At 50.4% G+C, this 21,352-nt stretch overlaps 1 protein-coding gene across 5 annotated transcripts in view; it reads right to left on the minus strand.

Annotated features, from left to right (window-relative positions):
• Positions 1-7,059: 7,059 nt before the first annotated feature.
• The window catches only part of TLN2 (talin 2), a 456,802-nt gene continuing 442,509 nt past the window's right edge, over positions 7,060-21,352 (minus strand). For 4 of the 5 annotated variants that reach the window (XM_047863106.1, XM_047863103.1, XM_047863105.1 and 1 more), the window contains one exon: positions 17,024-21,097. In XM_047863106.1, the coding sequence (XP_047719062.1) occupies positions 20,969-21,097 (129 nt within the window). In that variant the 3' untranslated portion in view covers positions 17,024-20,968. Of the gene's footprint in view, positions 7,064-7,640; positions 7,655-17,023; positions 21,098-21,352 lie in introns of those variants that run through there. The other variant, XR_007153041.1, reaches the window with a different exon arrangement.

The raw sequence follows: 21,352 nt of genomic DNA on the forward strand, positions 1-21,352 counted from the left end.
CCTGGGCCCCCTCCTCTGGAGGCATCCTTGGCCCCTGGGGCTGCCTGACCTGCTGGGAGCCTTACTTGCCTTCGACCAGCTGAAGGGCCCATTCACTGTAAAGGTTCAGGATGGTCCCGGGCTGGCCTCCTCCCATCACTGCACAATTAGAGAGGCCCCCAAAGGTCATCCAGGCCTATGCCTCAGAGGACTCCCCAAAGTTCCCCCATCCCTGGTCTGGGCAGAGAGCTGTTTCCCAGAGGCGGCTTTACCAGGGAGAGCAGTCCCTTTGGGCCCCCAACATGAGGTTAGCTCCCTTTCTGGCTGTAACCAGATCCCAGGAAGACGCAGGGGTTATCACACCGTGGCCGAAAGGTCAGAAGGTCTCCTTCCCACAGGACACGTTATTAAATAACCCACTGAGTGGCCATGATCACATCACAGGAAGAATATCAAAGTCTAGTCTTGCCCACCGAGGCTCTTCAGATTACCAAGGGCAGCCTCCTCACTCCCAGAAACCAGAGGGCAGAAGGCCCAGGAGAATCACTTAAATGGGGCGGAGGGGGGGGGGCTCTTTAGGAGAGAGAATTCAAATCCAACAGACTGCTTGGCTGATTAAAACTTGGAACTGGTACCATTCTAACCTCAAAGAATGATTCTCCCAGGACTCCAGGCAGATGGGCCACCAGAGATCAAACGAAGGTGAGGAAGGGGCCCTCAGGTCCCCACGGCTGTGGGCTCCAGTGCCCTGTATCTCTCCCGCTCCCCCCCCCCCCCCCAAACAGCACACCGTATGGAAGAGAGAACCCTGGGCTGACATGGAGAGATCTGGGGCCGGGGTCACTCTCCCTGGGGTGACCTTGAACACTCTCACTCACCCACCAAGCCTCAGCTCCCTCTTCTCAGGAGGCAGGCAGCTGTGTAACCCGACACCCGGGGAGACAGGTGTGTGGTCAGGTGTGAAGTGTAAAGTGAAGCACAGCGTGAGCTACGAGCTACGAGCTACGAGCTACGAGCTGCGAGCTACGGTGAGTGTTATTTTTGCTTGCTGAGTGTGGCCATCCCTGGGAGGCCACTTGTGAGGCCTTGGGAGGTGGCATGTAGACGATGCCAGGCTGGCAGGGAATGTGGGCCACGGGGGACCTGGCAGGGCCTGTGATCCCAGACAGTGCAGCCAGGAGCTAAGTGTCTGAGTAAGGGAATGTGGGCAAGCCTGAAGGTGTGGACGTCCTCTCCTTTGAAGGGTCCGAGTGGATCGCTAAGGGCACCCCCAATTTCAGGACTGGATGTGCCCCGAGCCCACAAGCCCACGTAGGAGCTGGGAAGCAGGAGGGGGTGGGGCCCAGAGTCCGAGGTGGGGGTGGGGCTGCCAGGGCCACCATGGTGCCTTGAGCACCCGCCGGGATGGTGCTGGCTACAGCCATACCCACTCGGTACTGCTGACTTGCTGGGTCACAATGAGCTCCTGTGCCTTTAAAACCTTTTGACATCTCTGCGATTGGAAACAGAGCTCCCCAGCGGAAGGCCGGCAGTAGCTCTGGAATGCTGTTCTAATATAAAACTCTCGCTCTCAGTGGATTTCAGTGATACTCCCAATGTCAGGCTTTGGAACAAAATCACCTATTATGGTCCTGGAAGAGGCCCCAGATTCTCTGGGCTGATCCTTCACCCGTGTGGGTTAGCCAGAACAGAGCTATTTTCCTCTCAGGCTGTGCAGACCATCTTCCACCCTCGGCTGAGAGTGGCCCCGAGATTTCCACTGGGATCCAGGATAAGGGCATCAGGGCTGGGGAGGGAGTTGCAGCAATATTGCTCAAAGGCCTCATCCAGCCCCGCCCCTCCAGGCACACCTTGCCCAACTCCCCCACCATGGGCTGGCAAAGCCTGGCCGGGCAGCCAGGTCTCCCTCCACTCACCCATTCCTTCCACCACCTCCGGTCGCCTCCCTCCCCAGGCCAGACGGTCAGAGGTTTGTGCCCAGGTTGCATGCGCACGAAGCGGGGTTCAGCCTGGACATCCCAGCTCCTCGTGGCCAGTCAGCTCCGTGATGGGAAGGTCCATTCTTCCCACCTCATTACCACCTGAGGACTCTCCAGGTGCTCCCCTCCTCTGGCACCAGAGTCTGAGAGAGCGGGGTTAAATCCTGGCCTGCTGTTTGAGGGCTGTGGTCACCTGGGGCAAGTTGTTAGGCTTTTCAAGTCCTCACTTTCCTCCTGTGGAAAATGGGAATAGTAATCCTATACATTTCAGAGATTTAAATGAACGAATTGAAATATAGCAGCCCAGCTCAGGAGCTCTCAACGCATGGTCCAGGGGCCTTAGAGAGTCCCCCAAACCCTTGGACGGCTGTGAGGTCAAAACTATTTTCATGAAAATTCTGAGCTATTGGGGCACACAGCTGGCTCAGTCAGAAGAACATGTGGCTCCTGATCGTGAGGTAGTGAATTTGAATTTTGATGGATGTAGAGTTTACTTTAAAAAAAAAAAAAAAAAGAGTGGCACCTGGGTGGCTCCGTTGGTTAAGCATCCAACTCTTGATATGGGCTCAGGTCATGATCTCACAGTTCATGAGTTCAAGCCCTGTGTCGGGGTCCTCATTGACAGCGTGGAACCTGCTCGGGATTCTCTCTCTCCCTCTCTCTCTGCCCCTCCCCTGCTCGTGCTCACTCTTTCTCTCTCCCTCAAAATAAATAAGCAAACACTAAAAAAATTTTTTGTAAAAAGAAGAAAATTGTAAGATATTATTTGCTTTTTTCACCCTCACAAGGGTATAGTAGAGTTTTCCAAAGGCTACTGGCTCTGAGAGCTAGGAGAATGTGTGCTGGGTTTTCTTGTTTTTAAATTGTTCTCAGTTTTGATTTATAAAGTGGTAAATGTCAATAGATGGGACCCACCCATACAAAAGCTCTGGGGGCATCAATAATTTTTAAGGGTGTAAAGGGGTCCCGAGACCAAACGTTTGAGAACCTCTAGCCTGGTGTGGCACCAGGTGCACAGGAGATCTTTCATTTATTGCCCCCGGGTCATCATCCTCACCTTGTGTCCCCATTTCTTGATTCATTCAGTGGGTTCCATCTCTGTACCATCAAGGATGCATTCTCTTATTCATTTCTTCCCAGCCCCAACCTGAGCCTTCCCATGTTGAAATATTCTAACTACTCAGCCCGATGCCTTGGTAATGGTTCCTTTTCTCCTGTCGCATAAAGCCACATATATAAATGCCCAGCAGGTCAGCCTATTTTTCTGTCATTTGTAAGTGGATGGCCTGAGCCTCACATGCTCACCAAGGACAGAGGTATTAACATGGTTGTAAGTTACAAAGTCTATTTGTGCAGCTCTAAATGTTTTCTCTCTTTTTTAAACTAATTAACTTTTTGAGAGAAAGAGAACATGTAAGGAGGGGAGGGGAAGAGAGAGAGGGGGACAGAGGATCTGAGGTGGGTTCTACACTGACAGCAGAGAACCCACAGGGGGCTCGAACTCATGAACCGTGAGATCGTGACCTGAGCCGAAGTTGGATGCTTAACTGACTGAGCCACCCAGGGATCCCTAAAATGTTTTCTTTCTTTATAAACTGACCTTCAGAGTTTTTGTTGTCTCTTCTGTTGTCTCTATTGATGTTCTGAGCTGATAACTTCTTGGAAGGCACCTAAAAGGACTTAAAACTTGGCTGACAGCATTCCAGTGATTGCACCATGACAGGCATTATTGGTGTCTCCTGTCCAGTCGACTGACACAGGCCCTGCAGGGCCCTGCTTCCTGGCCGGGCTCAGGGCTGCTGGTACCTCCCATGAGAGCACAGGGCAGGATCTTCATGTGGGCAACCAAGAGGCTCGACAGAGAGATCTTCCATCATCTTAGCTCCCAGATGATGTTGTCACCTTCACTTACCTTTCATCAGCTGAACAGGGAGGCATATTTGGAGACTGGAGTTAAGTGGCTCCGTCTTTCTGAATTAGTTCAGTGATATTTTGGTGCCTTTATTGGTTGGCAACCTGGACAGCTGGCCTGGTACTTAATTTGGTTCGGTTAAGAATAAAAGCTATGATGTCTGTTAGGTTTTTCTGAAATGCTGACAGTGGTTTGTGGACATCCCTTCTCTTCCATTATTCCCCAGTGGGGAACACCTCCGTACCAGCTTCTCCATATTAACCTTCTTTCAGGAAAGTTGAGGCTTCAGTAGGGATCAGAGGTGATACTCCATAGCACTGAGATACTCCATAGCAATTTCTGAAAGCCTTTCTGGTCCCATCATGCAGAGCACAACATGGTAGAAATTAGAGGTAATTTGGATCCATTAAAAAAATTCCAGGGCCCCCACAGCAAGTGGGGTCCAATGGAGTAGAATCCAGGTGTAGAGGAAGGAGGGAGGGGTTATAGATAAGGTGTAAAAAAGTCAGCAGAGATCAAAGAAGTACTTAGGGTGCTTGTGTTAGCTTTCTAGGGCTGCTGTGAAAAACTACCAGAGATTGGGTGACTTAACAAAGAAATATATTTTCTCATGGTTCTGGAGGCCAGAAGTGCAAGATCAAAGTGTGGGTAGGGTTGGTTGCTTCTGAGGGGTGTGAGGGAAAGATCTGTGCCAGACCCCTCTCCTTGGCTTGGAGACGGCCATCTTCTCCCCGTGCTTCCTCATATAATCTTCCCTCTACCCGTGACTCTGTGTCCACATTTCCCCTGTGTAATCATAACACCAGTCATCCCGGATTAGGGCCCACCCAAATGACTTCATGTTAATTTGATTACCTCTGGAAGTACCCTATTTCCAAATAAAGTCATATTCTGAGGTACTGGGGGTTAGGACTTTAACATAGAAATGTCGGTGGCGGGGGTGGGGGGGGTGGGGAGGGGACACAATTCAACCCGTAATAGTGCTTATGATAAAGAAAAAATGCAGCTCTGTCATGATCTCATTATGTAAGTACTAGGCATCTGCATAAACACGGACCCAGCACATGTAGGAAAAGTTGGTCAGCCAGATGTTCATATCTGGGTGGTGGAATTTAAGTTGATTTTTATTAGCGTGCTTTCTTGTAGTTTAACATTTTTTACCTTGAATATAGGTTAGCCATATAGTCTGGTAAATATTCTGATAAATAAAGAGTTATCAGAAAAAAAAGAGTAAAGGTTGCAGAGTCAGACTGCCCGGACTCAAATCCTGCCCCTGCCCCTTTGTATCTCTGTACCTTTGGGTAACGTACTGAACCTCCCTGTGCCTCAGTCTCCTCATTTGGAAAATGGGAATGGTAAGTTGTACCTCGCAGGGTTGTATGAGGGTTGTGTACATGAATATATGCAAAGTGCTCACTGCAGACATGACAAAAACCTGAGCTGTTGTTCATTTATTGCAGCGATATTTCTGAGTACTACGTCTACAACTGTAGACAGGCATATGTGCACTATACCATAGTATAGTAACGGTTAGCTCATAGCAAGCCCTTTCGACGGGCCAGGTAAGCTTCTAGGCCTTTCATGTACACTTGTGCATTCAAATCTCACCAACACTCCCGGACATAGGTACTAGTTCTATTTCTCTTTTGCAAGTGGGGAAACAAAGCCACGAAGACTATTAAGGGGTAGAGAAGGGTTGGAACATGTTGCTCCCGCCCCCAAATACATGCAGAAAGGGCCGTAGCAGGGCTAGGAAGATCAGAGTTTGCCAGGGGCATGAGCAGTCATGGCAACCCTGTTAAGGAAGAAAAGATAACATAGCGCTTCAGATAGGGGCGCACCTGCAGCCAGGACTTTACCAGGTGGTGTCTCAGCTGAGCCCAGAAGTGCGGATCTGCAGTTTAGAGTTAATTGGCTTCAAATGAATTCTTCCACCTTGATTTTCCTTTTATAATGACATTGGCATTCGTGTGTCCAGTCTCGTGTCCACCATCTGTTTCGTTCTCAAAAGGAGCCCATGACTCACGAGAATGAGGCTCACTGGGGCTTAGAAGCCCGGCCAAATCGCAGAGAGGAAGGGACAGAGCCAAGACCGGACTGGAAGTCAGGACTCCTGACTCCTGGCCCACAGCTACTCTTTCACAGGGCCCTGGAGCCCTGAAGGCACGTGCCCTCTGTTTTAGGCAAGTGTGGGCCTGGAGGGTTTCCCCTGGAAGGAAGAGCACCCCCCCCACACCGCCCCCACGTTCATGGAACCTCTCCGCTGGCCTGCCACTCTGCCTGCACGTGCTTGGAGCTCAGGGTCCCCAGCTCTGTGCTGGCTCAGCAGCGAATACAGTGCCTGGCACACATCTCCCCAGGTGGACAGGGTGGCAGGGACCTGGAGACTTCCTGGTGTTTAAACCCTCCTGAAGCAGCAGAATCCTTCTCCAAGTGGAATTACACACAGAGTCCCTGTACGAATAGCAGATGCAAGCCGCTCTTCCGAAGCAGGTGTGGGGTCCTGACCTTCTGCTTCCCCTTCACGTACCCCTGCCCATGGGGCCTTCTGAAAACCTTGGCCTCCAAGAGAATTCAAGGTGAGAACTGCCAATCTGGTCCAAATCCCCCGTCTTACAGCTGGGAAGGCCGAGCCTCAGAGAAGACACCGCAAGGGTGTCAGAGCCAAGGTCAGGAACACAGGTCCTTGGACTCTGAGTCGCTGCTCTTGGCAATGTAGTATTTATTTGCTCTTTTCAGCAAGCATTTGTTAAATGACGACATAAACCTTCCTGGAAAGCCTTCCATGATTTTCCCCGCCCCGACCGAACTTCCTTCACCTTGAGAGGCTTCCTGATTCCTGGCGTGGTTGGTGCCAAGCACCTGGCACACACCTGGTCAAGAGCAGTCGCTGCTGTCTCTCATATCACCATGGCCTGTTTGTCGGGCCCACTGGTACCCCAACCATGAGCTGGACTCACTGGAAAGACTGCAACGGAGCTATGACACGGTTACATCATGGGGCGTCAGGGCTATGGGCCACCTTCGAAGCCCCCTCCACTGGTCAATTTGGCCAACCTTCACAACCGCCTACCCCACTGAAGGAGTGCACAGACTCCGGGCAGACGGACGAAGCTGGTGTTAACAACCACAAACACTGAGAACTATCGGAGACTTACCACTCACAAGGCGAGGCGCTGCGGTAAGCACTGTGCTAGCTTTGCTCCTCAGGTCTCATTTGGTGGCAAAGCAACAGAAGCTCAACTCAGATCAACATGACCGTTCGGGCCAGAGTCTTGATCTGCAGTTTCATTTAAAAACAAAACAAAACAAAACAAAACAAAACAAAACAAAACAAAACAAAACAAAACAAAACATCCTTCCAGATTCACAGGGTGTGGGTGAGGGGGTTTTGTGCCTTGGGAGAGCATCCGCTGATCAGGAGATCGTGAGAGGCAAGGACATCTATGTCCCTTCTGGTCACTGTGCAATGCAGGCAGTGAAGCATGAGACTCGGCCAGCAGAGGACAGTGCCAGGGATCAGTGGGAAGTCTGGACGCGTCTAAACCATACACACTCCTTTTTGTAGCCTCCCTGGGTTTGGGTGAGCACCTGACTGACTCAGACCAGCGAGGGCTTCCTCTTACTTGGGGGAAGCCGGCCACACTGGTGTTCCTTGTGTGTGCGAACCAGCTCCTCTCAAAGTACAAAAGGAGTACAGGGTTAGTGGAAATGAAGAGTCCGTTTTCACACAGTACAAACTCCATCTGTGGGAATTTAGGAACTGTCACTAAAGAAACAGTAGCTCAAGTTACAGACATAATTAAGAAAACCAACTATGCCAAAATCCAAATTTGCAAACCGCATTATTCTCTTTGCAGAAGAATTCTGCTGTTTACGAAAACCCCTAGGGGCGCCTGGGTGGCTCAGTGGGTTAAGCATCCGACTCTTGGTTTCAGCTCAAGTCATGATCTCACGGTTAGTGAGTTCAAGCCCCATGTCGGGCTCTGCACTGTCAGCTTGAGATTCTATCTCTCCCTGTCTCTCTGCCCCACCCCCACTCGTTCTGTCTCTCTCAAAACAAAACAAAACAAAAAAACTTAATAAAAACCCCAGAAAACCTCAACACATGCATACATACATACATGTACACACACACACACACACACACACACACACACACAAATTTCTTTTAAATGATGTTAAATCATGTAATGATTTTTTTTTATCCAATCTTTTCAGGAACAAATGGAGGATAAATCAGAGAATTAGTGACAGCCTGCGTATTTCCAGCTCAGAAATGCCCCAGGTCTGAATCCCCAGGATGGGAACAGGAATTTGTTCCTTAATAAGAGTTAATCATTAGCCTTTGAGATTAAAAACAAAAAATCCCCTTGGAAATACTTAGCATAAATGTTTCACTGTTCTGATCTTATGGCCATAAGAAAATGCCATAAAGGGGTGTTGGTAAGAGTACAGGACTGCAGTCACAGGAGAGACCAGCCTTACGGAGACTCGCTGTACTTCTCTCTCTCTATCAATACTATTGATGAACGCTGTGGCCTGAGCCAGCTGGGTGACCTCTCTGAGCCTCAGTCTTTATGTCTGTAAACAGGGCCAGGCCTAATGCACATGGCAGACAACAGGTCTTGGTGTCTTGGGCACAAGTTTCACCCTGAGTGGACTGGGGAAACGGCTTTGCTTTGAAGGACGCCAGGCTGAGCTGGGCACAGGGATGGGGGCCAGGAGGCCACCAGAAGCATCGTGCCGTCTGCATGGGCAACAGCTGTCAGACCACGAGGAGCGGGACACTCCTCTGGGGGGTTAGTGACCTTGGCTGCAGGTCAGACTCACAGAGTCGTTGGGGTGTGTCAAGTAGCCCTGCCTCATGGCAGGACATTGTCATGGAACTTTTGTCCTCATGGAGCATGGACCGCTTTAGGGTCCTCTGCCCAGGGCAACCCCAGCTATTTCAGGGCTCAAGCAATAGCTGATGTACCTCAGGCCACACCCCTTTCACATACCGGGGCCTCTACATTTTATTTTAGCTTCATAAACCCTCTTTTGTGCTTGGCAAGGTAGTAGATGAGCAGCAGGTATTTCCTGAAAGAATTTCATCAGTGAGGACACCGAGGCTCAGAGGGATAGGAAGCTTGCCCGGGCGCACACAGCTGGAAAATGAAGAAAGCATGATTCAGGGCCAGTTCTCTGGACTCCAAAGCCACTCACATCTGGGCCGGTAATCTCCGACCCGCGGGCCACATTCATCCTGTACAGCCAGGAAATCGAGAATAGCTTTTACATTTTAAAGAGGTTGTAAAAGAAAAGAAAAAAGCTGTAAAACACAAAAACAAAAATAAAAAACAAAACTCTGCAACAGACGCTGTATGTGGCCTGCCAGGCCTAAAATACCTACCATCTGGGGGAAGGGGTTTGCCAGACCGCAGTTAAGGCTGACATATGTCTAGTGCTGAGCTCACCCTGGGGTGGTCGGTGAAACGACTCAGGGTCATTGTGTCTCTCCAAAGCTGCATTGTCAAAAGGACCCTTCCAGCAGCTCTGAACCCTGAATACGACCCTAGGTCTCTGGAGTCTTTCGCAATACATGTTTTTCTGGCTCCGTGTGCAGGTGGCACATACTCGTTTGGGTGCACCTGTGTTTGCTGGAGCATCACAGGGAACTAGGGGCTTAGCAATTTATCCTGCCATGTTCAAAGTCCTCCAACAAGGACCTCCCGTGATGGCCAGGGGCTGATTCCCCTTAAATCAGAAGCCAGAGCAAGAGCTGACCCAGTCCTGCTATATTCACTCTTACTTGATCGTCCCCCAAATTCTGTGAGGTCGAAGAGAAAGTATGGTTATCCTAATTAAAAAAAGAATCTTTTTAGATGACTAAACTACGGCTCAGAGTATAGAGGTTTGCTCATGCACACAAAACGGCAGGGCCTCGATTGGAACTTGGGCGTCTCCTGATTCTAAACACCATGCTTTACAACATCGTGCTACAACAGCTTTGGGCGGTCATCAGCTCACTGCCCTGTGTTTAGACTAAGGATCCAAAACTTGGAGTTAGGCAAAAGAACGACTGCATGGGGTGTGTTCTAACAGAGTCATTTAACTCTTATCTAGCCCTCTGGGGATCTATTCCTTTTTTCCTCGCAAATGGGACACTGTATTATGTGAAATTGCATGAGACCAATAGTCACACGTGATTCCTGTCTTCTGGAGGCACCATGATTTTGGCTGGTAAAATAGGTTACAACCCAAAGGCTATGTTTTTGTTGCCTTATAGGGTAATTAATCTTGTAAGCAATTTAGCAAACTTACCCCAGCATTCTTTCAGGGGTGATTAATGGTTTTCTCTATTTTTTGAATGAACCTTGCCATTTTACTGGTTCCTTCTTTCATAAGTTAAATAAACCTTTGACACATGTTCACTATTTGTAGGAGTCATGAATTTGACCTTATCGCACATCATATTTGGACATCCTTATCATGGTTACAAACGGGACTTCCAAGATCAGACCCAGCCAGCTGCTGGGGTTGCCTCGAGAGTCTGAAGAATTTTCTCTCTGTATAGGTCTGTTGAGAAGTGGTCCACAGTGGTGGAAAAACTTTGACCAACACATCCAGGTTTGGCTCTAAAGCCTGTGGACAAATTGTATGGCTTCTCTCACTCTGAGTTTCATTGTCCGTAGAGGTTATACCATTTTATTTAACGAAAAATGAATCATGAATAACAACAGAGCACAGTGGTTGAAGATACAATTCCGAGCCAGGCAGCCTTGGGTTCACTGCTTGCATCTGCTCTTTTTTAAGCTGTATAAACTTGGAGAAAGTAATTGTGCCTCAATTTCCTCATCTGTAAAATGGGGTTGGTATCTACCTCGTAGGTTTGTAATGAGGATGTAATGAAGCAATGGAAATAAAGTTCTGAGACCTGTGACTGGCACATCGCAAGCACGTAGTGAGTGTTAGCTCCAGCGAAGAAAATGACAGTACTTATGAAGTACCTAGAGGAGCTCCTAGTATATGATTAATACTCAAAAATACTGGTAGCTGTCAAACATCAGGGGTGCCCTTCATCCAGGCTCAGTTGAGGTCACGGCAGAAGACAGACGGCCCGTTCACTGATGAAAAAGACGTTCCATGGAGTGAAGAAACGTGCCCAAGATCGCCCAGCCAAAACTAGAACCCAGGTCTCATGACTCCCGGCCGGATTTGGTCCCCTGCACAAAACTAAGGAGCTAGACACTGAAGTACGCTGATCGGTGTCATTCAGTGGTAGCTCAGCCTCCTCCCTGCCTTATTCTCCCCTGTGGCTTTCAGTTATTCTCCTCCCCGGGGAAATGCCTTCCCCTCCTGCCACAGCTACTTCTGTTTCACTTTGACTTCTCCTGGGGTGCCTGGGGTGCTGGCTGGGGGATGCCAAGTTGAGGATGGTACTGTGCAGTCCTGGGAGCAGGAGAAGAGGGAAAACTATCCTACCTACCCGTCCCTACTTCCTACTCCCTGGGTCCTCAGCTCCACGCTAATGCCTCCAGACAAAATAGTGAAGGATTTCCTTGCCAAGTGATGAACAGAAAAAACAAACCTACACCATATTGCATACCCTGCATACCAGACATTCCTCAGATGGTTTGCTTGGTAGGTGATTGGCCAGACTTCTGAGCTCACCAGTGGCAGATGTCTATCTGAAAGGGAGGGAGGGAGCCTGGGGGTGGAGGAAGTGGGGGGCGTGGGGGAGGGGAGAGCCGTGTTCCGGTTGATCATCCCAGAGTCCAAAAACAGGACTCAGACCTCTGCAACAAATTTGTCTGTTATCTTTTCCACCCTGATCACGCACGCCATGAGCTGAAATCCAGACATTACTGACATCATACTCTAGAGGAGTGTCATGGGTTAAGAGTCATTCAAATACTTAACCGAAGACCCACTATGAGTCTGGCACCACGTTAGGCCCGCGGGAGAACACTTGAGCTGCTTCTTGAAAGTGGAAGAAATGGGGTTTTCTTTGGCCACATTTCAAGATCACTTTTACGTAGGTGTGAGGGAAAGGGGAAGCAAAAGGTTGCCGAGCGCCTAATACGTGGCCAAATGCTTGTGGCTCTTTTCCACCATGACTGCTGGCCGGGGTCAGTCACAGTGTGCTGGGAGCAAGTCAGACTGAGCAGGCTTCAACGTGGTAGGGACGTACTGGTTAGGGATTGGGAATTCTGGAAGAATTAGAGTTAGACAAGTTGGCCGACCACGTCACCAAAGACACAGATTCTTTGTCTTCACCGTGCATCCTTGGGATGGGCTCCATCCCGAGGCTGGCTCAGCTGTGCTCAGAAGCAGCCTCTCTTTTCACTATTGATGTGGGGGAGAGAGAGGCTAACGCCTTCAGCAGACATTGCCTCCCAGCTGATTGGCCATATCAGGTTTTTCCAGAACCAATCACCAACCTTGGAGTGGTGTCCTTGGACCAGTCATGCCCAACCCTGACTAGGGTCCACTGGCCCCAAATGTTGCTGCAGCCCCATTGGGGGAAAACAAATGCTGGGGAGAGAAAGGGCAAGGTCCATCCAATGTATATCCCCGTGGGCTTGGAAGCAACATGATGTGCTTAAAACTAGGTCAACCTATAGTCCAGAGCCCCCGTGTGTGTTCTTTTCACTTCACGGTGCTGCCTTCTGTGGCAAAAAAAAAAAAAAAAAAAAAAAAAAAAAAAAGGATGGATTGGGGAATTGAATTTCAGGTGCCCTTTTGAGGCAATGGAGCTGCTGGAGAAAACTTAAGAAACCCCTTCCTCCCACCCCAGCTTTTCCCCTTTCTACCAGATGGCCTCTGCATTGCACTGGGATTTGGGCCATGGGCACCATTTTGTAGGGATCAACTCACAGCATCCGAACGAAGTCCTTTCAACGTTTCATTAACAACCCCCTCCGGCCTGAGACCATCCTCTGGATTTTGCCACATGTTGGGGGAGTGTTACCAGGAGGTTTCAGGATATTTAGGGTCAAGATGTTTCCATGCAGCTGTGTTAGGAAGGGAACCCTAGGAGAGCAATTTTCAGAGAAACCGTTTTAACCATAATGTTGCCCTGTGGCACGGTGGGGCCCTGGGAGGCAGTGGGGGAAGGAAGGGGGTGGCTGTCATGTGTAGGCCCTGTTTGGGAACACATTTTTTTTTCTTTGGCCTATTTGAGTTCAAATCAGCCAGAGTCCAAAACAGCTGATCCCCAGGTCGTAAACACTGGTGCAAACGACATGGTCTCAAGTTTATCACCCGGGTCATCAGTCTTTAGGAAATATCTCACATATCCACAGCTCAGTTTTAGGAGCCGGGGCAGCTACGTGCCAAGATGTGATCCCCGCCTAGGACCTACATGAGGTTGCTGCACAGACGAAATATTACCTAGTAATGTTAGACAGGGTGTGCCACATGTGACAAGTGAGGAGGGGGGGCAGTCATTCCCCACAGATCCTTGAGCAGAGCGTCCCCGGCTATGCTGCGTGGGACATTTGTCCCTCCAAGTGCACTGGAATGAAAAGAAAAGTGCCTTAAGGCCAAATGTATCATACGCTCCTTTGGAGATATCCAGCGTACCCGACTATCTTGCAGGCCTGAAGACATCTCACAGAGGCTTCTTAAGGCACTCGCTAGTTTAATACTCTGTTTCTTAAAAGTATTTGCAGGAGGAAAGCCCCTTTTCCCTCAGGGGAAACAAGAAGGCCTGGTTGGTGTCCCGTGGAACCACACTGCCCCCTGGGGTCAACACCAGCCAGGATGCACAATAAACTAGGGCCGTAAGGGTGCAGAGGGCCTTCCTCCCTGTAACCTGGGAACAGCCTGTGAGGGGCAGAAGCGTGCCACACCGAGGCCTCTGCCTCTACTTACCCTGCAGTGTCAGGCCTCTTCAGGTCCACCCTCTCCTCCCGTCTCCCTCCCTCGTCTGCAGGCTTAGGCCCCCCAATGTTCTGCCTACTCCTCCCGCTTGCCCAGCCTAATGGCTTCCTGGCCCCTCCAGAACCCAGTCCCTGCACCCTCCCAGCCTTCGGCCCAAGGGCTAGCAATGTGTGTCGTCTTCACCTCCCTGGAAGGAGACTGCCTTCTCCCGGCAGGTCTGACATCTGTGGAGGGAAGGACTGTGCCCTTATTCTCTTTCTACCTTTTCTCATGCCCGGAGCCCATCTTCCTCTCCCTCCCTGATCCCTCTGAACGTCCTATTTCAGGGTGCCAAGAATACAGTCGGAACCCCTTCTCACTCTGGGGTGCCCCGAGACCCAGGCTGTTTGCCCTCTGGTGAGCACAGAAAGCATGTCTCAACATTCGGTTCGGGGCTTCACAGAATCAAACTTCTCCTTCTAAAAATAAGACATAGAGCGAAGAGAAGCCCAAGCAGACAGGAAGCTCTTCTTGTGACCCCAAGTGCTGGGGCCCCATTACTGTCCCTCTCAGGTGCCAGCCCCACAGGGCATTTCTGTCCCCGTTTCCAGGCCAGCCAGTACAGAGGACCCGGGGCTGGGCTTCTCATTCGGGAGGTTCAGTTAGCGAAACTGCTGCAATCACACCCTGTGATTGCAGACAATGTTCAAATAAAAACCCACAGTTGCATTGCTCTCCACCATGAGACATTCTTGAGCACTGGAGATTTAAACTATTTTATTTTTTTTAATGTTTATTTTTGAGAGAGAGCGAGCGAGCACACGCAGGGGAGGGACAGAGAGAGAGAGGAGGACACAGAATTGGAAGCAGGTTCCAGGCTCCGAGCTGTCAGCACAGAGCCTGATGTGGGGCTTGAACTCATGAACTGTGAGATCATGACCTGAGCCAAAGTTGGGATGCTTAACCGACTGAACCACCCAGGTGCCCCTATTTAAACGATTTTTTAAAACTTGAGAGATAGCAAGCGGGGAAGGGGTCAAGAAAGGGGGAGAGAGAGAATCCCAAGCAGATTCTGTGCTGTCAGCTCAGAGCCTGACTCGGGGCTTGATCCCACGGACTGTGAGATCATGACCTGAGCCAGAATCAAGAGTCCAACGCTTCACCGACTGAGCCACACAGGTGCCCCAGCATGGGGCTTTAGACTCAGGAAAGAGCTGTGGTCTGAGAGAGAGAGAGACCCCAGATCAGGATTTTGGAGATGCCAGGTGGGAGTAAAGCCAAGGCTGGCTCTCAGGAACCTGCACCTTAAAGAACAAGCTCCTTAGGCACTCAGTGACTCCTGGGATGCCCCCTGCCTCCACACACTTGAGGACTTGCCATCCTGTCCTGTTCCGAATTGCCCAGCAGCCCCTCCAGCATGTCTCTGGCTCTGCCACATGCATACGGGGTTCTCTCTGCCCTTGAGGTTCCTTCCCCCTGCCTCTGCCTAATTTCTACCCAGCCTGCCAGGTTCTCCATATACTGTTGGTCACAAGCATGAGCTTTGGAAACAAACGAGTGTGAGTATCTGCTTTGCCACTCACAAGCTGCGTGATCTGAGCACAGCGGTTGGGAGATCCCAGTTCTGCCGGCTGTGTGGCCTCGGCTATGTGACCTAACCTCTCTGTGCCTCAGCCCTATCGTCTCTAAAATAATAAAGGAGTGCCTCTGTGTCGTGCTCTGTGTGGATGTGGTAGGGATTCCAGAGGGTAATAAGTTCCGTTCCTGGCATGTGTTAAGTGTTCAATAAACTAGTTATCTAGACATGAGTGCTCTATCCGCTCCCCTCTAAGTCAGTCCCTCCTGTTGTGGCATCTCCTGCTGGAGAGGCTCTCGGCTCACACCCTCTTTCCTTGCTCTCAAGTTTTCTGGCACAACAGCCTGGGCCCCGACGCACTCCTGAGCGGCTGACCTCTGTCAGTACATCTCCACGCTTCGATCACGAGTTCTCAGAGCTTCCTGCAGAGGGATTCATCTGATAACAATCCCAGTGCCCCAGCCGGATGCAGCGGCCCTTGTGCGGTGTTCCTGGCCGCCCTCCTCTCTGGGCCGCATGCCCCAAGCCCCAACTTCCTCCTTGTTCCCCTAAGCGATCCATCCTTCAGAAACCAGGCCTCTGCATGGGGTGGTCCCTAGTGCCTGGAATGCTAACCCCTGCCTCTTCTCTACCGGGAAAACTCCTACCCGTTAGGAGTCAGGCCGAATGCCCTCTTCGTGAGGCTTTTCTCAACTCCAGGGCTCTGGCCTCTTTGCTCAGGGCCCTGGCTCAAGTGTTGGTGACCTTCTCTACGGTCTCCAGTGTCCTTCCCAGAGCTGGCGATGGGGCACTCAGGTCTTTGTGGGCCAGCCCGATTTAGCTGCACAGAGGATGTGAATTCCTATAGCCGGCCTCCAACCCCTCGCCTCCCACTGCTGTGCCTTGCCGCCTTCTTGCTGTGCCCCTCCGCCAAACGGCCACAGCACCTTCCCCACTGCTGTGGAGGCAGGAAACGTAGGGGGCCACAGGAACACTGGCTCCCCTTGCTCCCTCCTGGACTGCACCTCAGGCCATCTGCAGTCTGAGCCCCATTTCCGTCAAGTCAAAGATAGAAACAAATCACCAGTTTGCCTAGAGATCCTCCATCACCATTTCAGGGAGGGAAATAATCCTCTTAGTTGTGAGACAGGGCGGGCACACTCTCCGTTGCCGTGGTGATTCTCTGACATCGCCCTCTTGCAGAGTAGAAATGCCTCACAGTTTTCGGAGTGTGGCTTCCCCCCACAAGGATGCTGCCAAGCCATCTGCACTCCCCCCGCCCCCCAACACAGAGGAGAAGGTGCAATCCCTGTGGGTTGCATTTCAGCCTCAGCTGTCAGAGGTGAAGCTCATCTTCCTGGGTCAGGTGCCCCTCAGGGTCGGAGAGTAACGCAGGGTCAGCTGGGTACCACACCATGGTCACTGAGCTCCAAGCTGCTTGTCCACGGGGCCTGCTTCTTTCAGAGGAAAATAATCATCTTCCTACTTATGGTCTATTTCTCTGAATTTCCTCCAGAGCCAGCAAAGCTACATAGACAGTGGTCCCTGTGGCTTTGCCTCTGTCACACACACACACACACACACACACACACACACACACACACGAACTTCGTTCCTGTCACACACACATGCCTGGTTAACTGCGGGGTTGTACTCAAGGTAGAATTTCTCGCCCATAAAAAAAGGGCACATCCTCCTCCCTCTCCCCCACCTTCCTTCCATTTCCCAGGACATTTTCACACAGGCTCATTCCTTTAAAAGTTTATTTCTGGTGAATTAAAAAAAAATAATTTATGCGACCAGATCAATAAAGACATTATGACATAGGGCAGAGCTTAACTTTCCTGTTTGCTCCTAGATTTTGCAGCCAGGTGGGAAGGTGGTGGAGGGAGACCCACACTCATGCACTGTGGAACAAGGAGAGGCCGACGCTTAAGGGAAGGCCGAGCGGGACTCAGAGGAAGGCCAAATCCCAACCTCTTGTACAGAAATGTCCCTTCATTGTGTTTTTTTAGAGTCACCAGAAGCTCTGTCACATGCCTGTTCCTAATGACCATAAACATACCAAGCAGACGCTCAGAAAGACGGAGTTGTCATCTCAGGGACTTTTAAAGGTGGCAGAACCTTGCTTGTGGACAAAGACACCTTTCCCCCGAGGCCCCCTACTGGGGAGGCCAGCACCTGGAAGAGACCTTGGGGAGTTGGAACCCGAGCCCCTAGCACAGCTGTTAGGATCTTTGGGTTTCTGAATTCTATTTGCCTCTTAGCCTGAAGGGGACATTTGTCACCAACTCCTTGGGTTCCCCTAAGGGTCTCAGAGGTGGCTACTCCCTTGGTCAGCAGCGGGGACACTTCCTCCATGAGTCTGAGAACTGAACATGCTCATAGTCTGTCCTGGGGTCTCAAAGCCAGAATCCCCTGAGGCTCTGCCATGACCCAGAACCTCAGAGCTTGGGGAGATGTGAGGGTTCACTGCTGAGGAGGAGGAGGAGGTGGCCTATGAGTGGGAGGTCCTCAAGTCCCCGGGGAGTGGAGACCACAGCTTGCTTACCACCATCGTCCTGCAGCCTGGTTCCTGCATGAGGTTTCGGCCTTGGGATTACTTTGGTGGTGGGGTTCATTGTCTTGGGGGATGGTGAAATTTGGTACTAATACATTGATAAGCTTAGAATAGGCTTTGGTTACTAGAAACTCACAGACTGATGAAACACCCAGAAAGCACATAGGGAAAGCCTCTGAGAAGCCCTAAGGGTATTTGTGATAAAGCATTTGCAGTGGCTCAGGTGGCTCATCCTTCAAGACCACGTGGCTCCTCAGTAGGTGGCCTGGGGTCCCCATGACACCTGACTGCACAGCTGCCCAGGACTCAAGGTTCTGCTCACACTGACCTGCTGGGGCACCGCCAGTCTAAATAAGGGCTGGCTGCTTAACTGAATGTGGCTTTAAGCATCCTTACACTCCAAGACTTTTGAAAGGCAGAACCAAACAAAATCCAAACTCCCAAATCAACGAGCAGTTCTTAAGGCCAGTTCAGGTTCCTTTCTTGACCTTCTGAAATAGAAATTTTGGGGCACAAAGATCAGCTAAAAGCTTCAAAGCCCAGTGCCAGTTCCCCTCATGGGGCACACACCTGCTTTCCCTTCACAGGGACAGAAGCATTTCTATGCTCCAGGCCTGGGACCATTTTTACCCTGAAACCATCTTCTTGTTAGAGGCTCCTCAATGAAGGCTCACACCCCAAACACAAGTCATATCTGCCTTAGCTCCTTTTGAAGAAGAACCAGAAGCCCCCTCAATGCCATTTGGGATCATGTGCTGTAGAGCCTACTAAATAACTCCTGAAGCAAAGTCTTTCGACCATTTGATGAAATGGGAAGAGATGAAGGCAGCCACGAGGTCATGCACACACACACGTCTGCAGTGTGGACGAGGAAGGGACAGGTGAAAAACCAGCACCACGCCCGGTGATAATGATAACTGGGAACCAACTTCCCCAAAGCTCCTAGCAGCAGAACACTTGAGACAAGAGTGTATTTCTATAGGTCATACAAGAACAAGCTTGGTTTCATGCCTGTTCTCTCAAGTTGTAAAGGACAGGCCTCTCTGCTGCCTCTCTCTGAAGGGTTTTCTGTATCGAACGCAAAAGAGGTTTTCAATGACTGAGGCAGGGACAGAGAACTCCCTGTCTGCCCTTGCCTCACTCCTGGGATGCCAGGATGTGACAGAGGACAGGTGGGAAGAGGAGAGGGAACCAAACAGCCTGGAAGAAAATATGGGGAGGGTGGGCCATGGAGGGGCTCCCTGGGTCCTGCTACATGAGGCCATTAACACACCTCGACTCTGAGCCTTTGGGTCTGATTAAGAGTCTCAGCACCCTGTGCCTGTCCAGGGAACATCTCTCGGGGAGAACCTTCATCCCTGCCAAGTCCAGGGGGCCCTCAGTTTTCATCCTGAGGTCTGAGAGGGTACAGCCCAGGGCAGGGAGGAAGAGCTGTACTAGCTACACTCAGGGAGAACCAAGAGTGTGTGAGCTTCTTCCTGAGAGGCCAGGGCTCTGTTTCTCCCTCCTCTTCAGAGCTGGTACCCACATCCCCCCAGTGCCCTACACTCTCTCCGCTTTTTATTTGTACTGTATTTCCTCTAACTTTCCACTTGTCTGGAAACAAATTTGATGTATAGCGCTTGCAAGTCTCTAATAAATACGGGCAACGGTCAGAGGTTTAATTAAATTTTAAAATTATGCCACAGGCTAGAGTCTATTAAAGCAGGACCAGGGGGCAAGGTCTAAAAGTTATGCCTTTTGAGGACCCAAGCATCCAGTTATCAGCTTTGAAACCCATGGACGTCTGTTACCATCTTCTTCCCTTCCCCTCATGAATTCTCTCACGGACGCTTGCTACCTGGCGTTCGGATCTATTCCACGAGTCATTCGTCCTTCATGTACTGTTCTGATTAAAGACTCAGATTAAAGGTAAATTCAAGGCCTTAAAATGCCCTTTTAAAGAAAGGGATCTGAAAGGAGAGCAAAACAAGAGAGGAGGGAAAGTAATACGAAATTCGGGAGGTGCAGCATCAGGAAGATGGATTCTGGATGTACCATATACCTTCCCTTGAAAGATGCGAGAGTGAGCAAGTCTACTTGTTAAAGGTTCACACTGATTTCAGTTTGCATCTGGATTGTAAGAATGTTAAGACACAGAACAAATTTGCACCTTGGGATGGAGGGCAGGGGACAGATTTTGAAACAGATGCCTTGCAGTTCTGAAATCTAACGATTTTGAGAGCAGAGGACCCCGGGTAGGACCTGGCAGTCACCAAGGAAGTGCTTTATTCTAGCTGAATCCCCACCTCGGATGCTCCGGAGGGGGTGTCGAGGGGACTGTCATCGGAGGACATGGATTTGTCATCAGAGGCCATGGGACTTGTATGAACTGAAAAAGTCTCTGCAGAGTAAGGAGCCCACACATTTTATTCCAGCCTCTGCTCACCGAGCCCTGACAGTCCCCCATACTTCTGCCCTTTGGATTACGGAGGAAAAAAATAATCGTTCAGTTTTTTTGGGCCACAGAATACAAGACGGGTCTAGATTGTACAAGGAGCTTACACACTGAGGCAAGAAAGCGTGCAAATGGGAGCAGGAATTCTCCATCCTCTGGGTGAGCCAGTGCTTGAGATACAGAAGGACGGCAGTGGCCCTCCTGGAGTCCACACTGGTTCACATTTCTAGCTTTTATTAGCCATGTCCAACTCCAACCTCCATCTTCTCCTGAGAGGGAGAATAATCTCTAGGATATCAATGCTTTCCCCCAAGCCATTATTTTTGTTTCCTCTTAAGATTTCACAGAAGGCCCAGGAGCAGGCCTAGAGAAGGACCAACAAAAGCAAAAGTGTCTGAGAACGACATAATACTGACTTCTCTTCTTTTTGGTAACAGTTCACGAAACGTGTGCCCCTCTCTCCTGAGATACGGTGAGGCATGAGGGGAGGTGGCGAAGGAGCTGTGGGTGGGACACTGTACCGTGTGACATCACGATCATGCAGCCGGTGCCCGACAGGACAGAGACGTGAGAATGAGCACTCAGGGCTCTGCGTTGGCCCCAGGGGAGGCAGGCAGTTTCCAGGTAAGTCCCAGCTTCTCAGGAACACTATTTGTTGCAAAGTCGTTCCCTGGGGCACGCCATCTTGGCTCTGGCCTTAGCCTTCATCCTCCCGCAGCTCAGTGGGTAGGAATTTATACTGCTGTTGGCGGATCTGGGCCAGTTTTTTCCTCGCTTCTTCCAGTTCTCGTTCTTTTTTCAACATCTCTTCCTGGGCGGCAATGATCTAGAAGGAAAAATGACAAGCTGGATGGATCTAGAACTCTCCAGGAAACTGCCCTCCCAACTCTACTGCTTGTCTCATAAGTTCCCATAGCTTCTGCTACACACAGCCGTACAATGGTACTAAGGATCTTAGTGCTGGAGACCAGCCTATGGGCCACAGTTCGGTTTTTGAGATCCAAACGACCCAAGAAAATTAAGTGGCTTCTGGCCAATGATTTAACAGCAAACATCTACTGCATCCCTACTATGCACCAGA

This window comes from Prionailurus viverrinus, chromosome B3 (genome assembly GCF_022837055.1).
Source record: "Prionailurus viverrinus isolate Anna chromosome B3, UM_Priviv_1.0, whole genome shotgun sequence".
NCBI classification, from domain to species: Eukaryota; Metazoa; Chordata; class Mammalia; order Carnivora; family Felidae; genus Prionailurus; species Prionailurus viverrinus.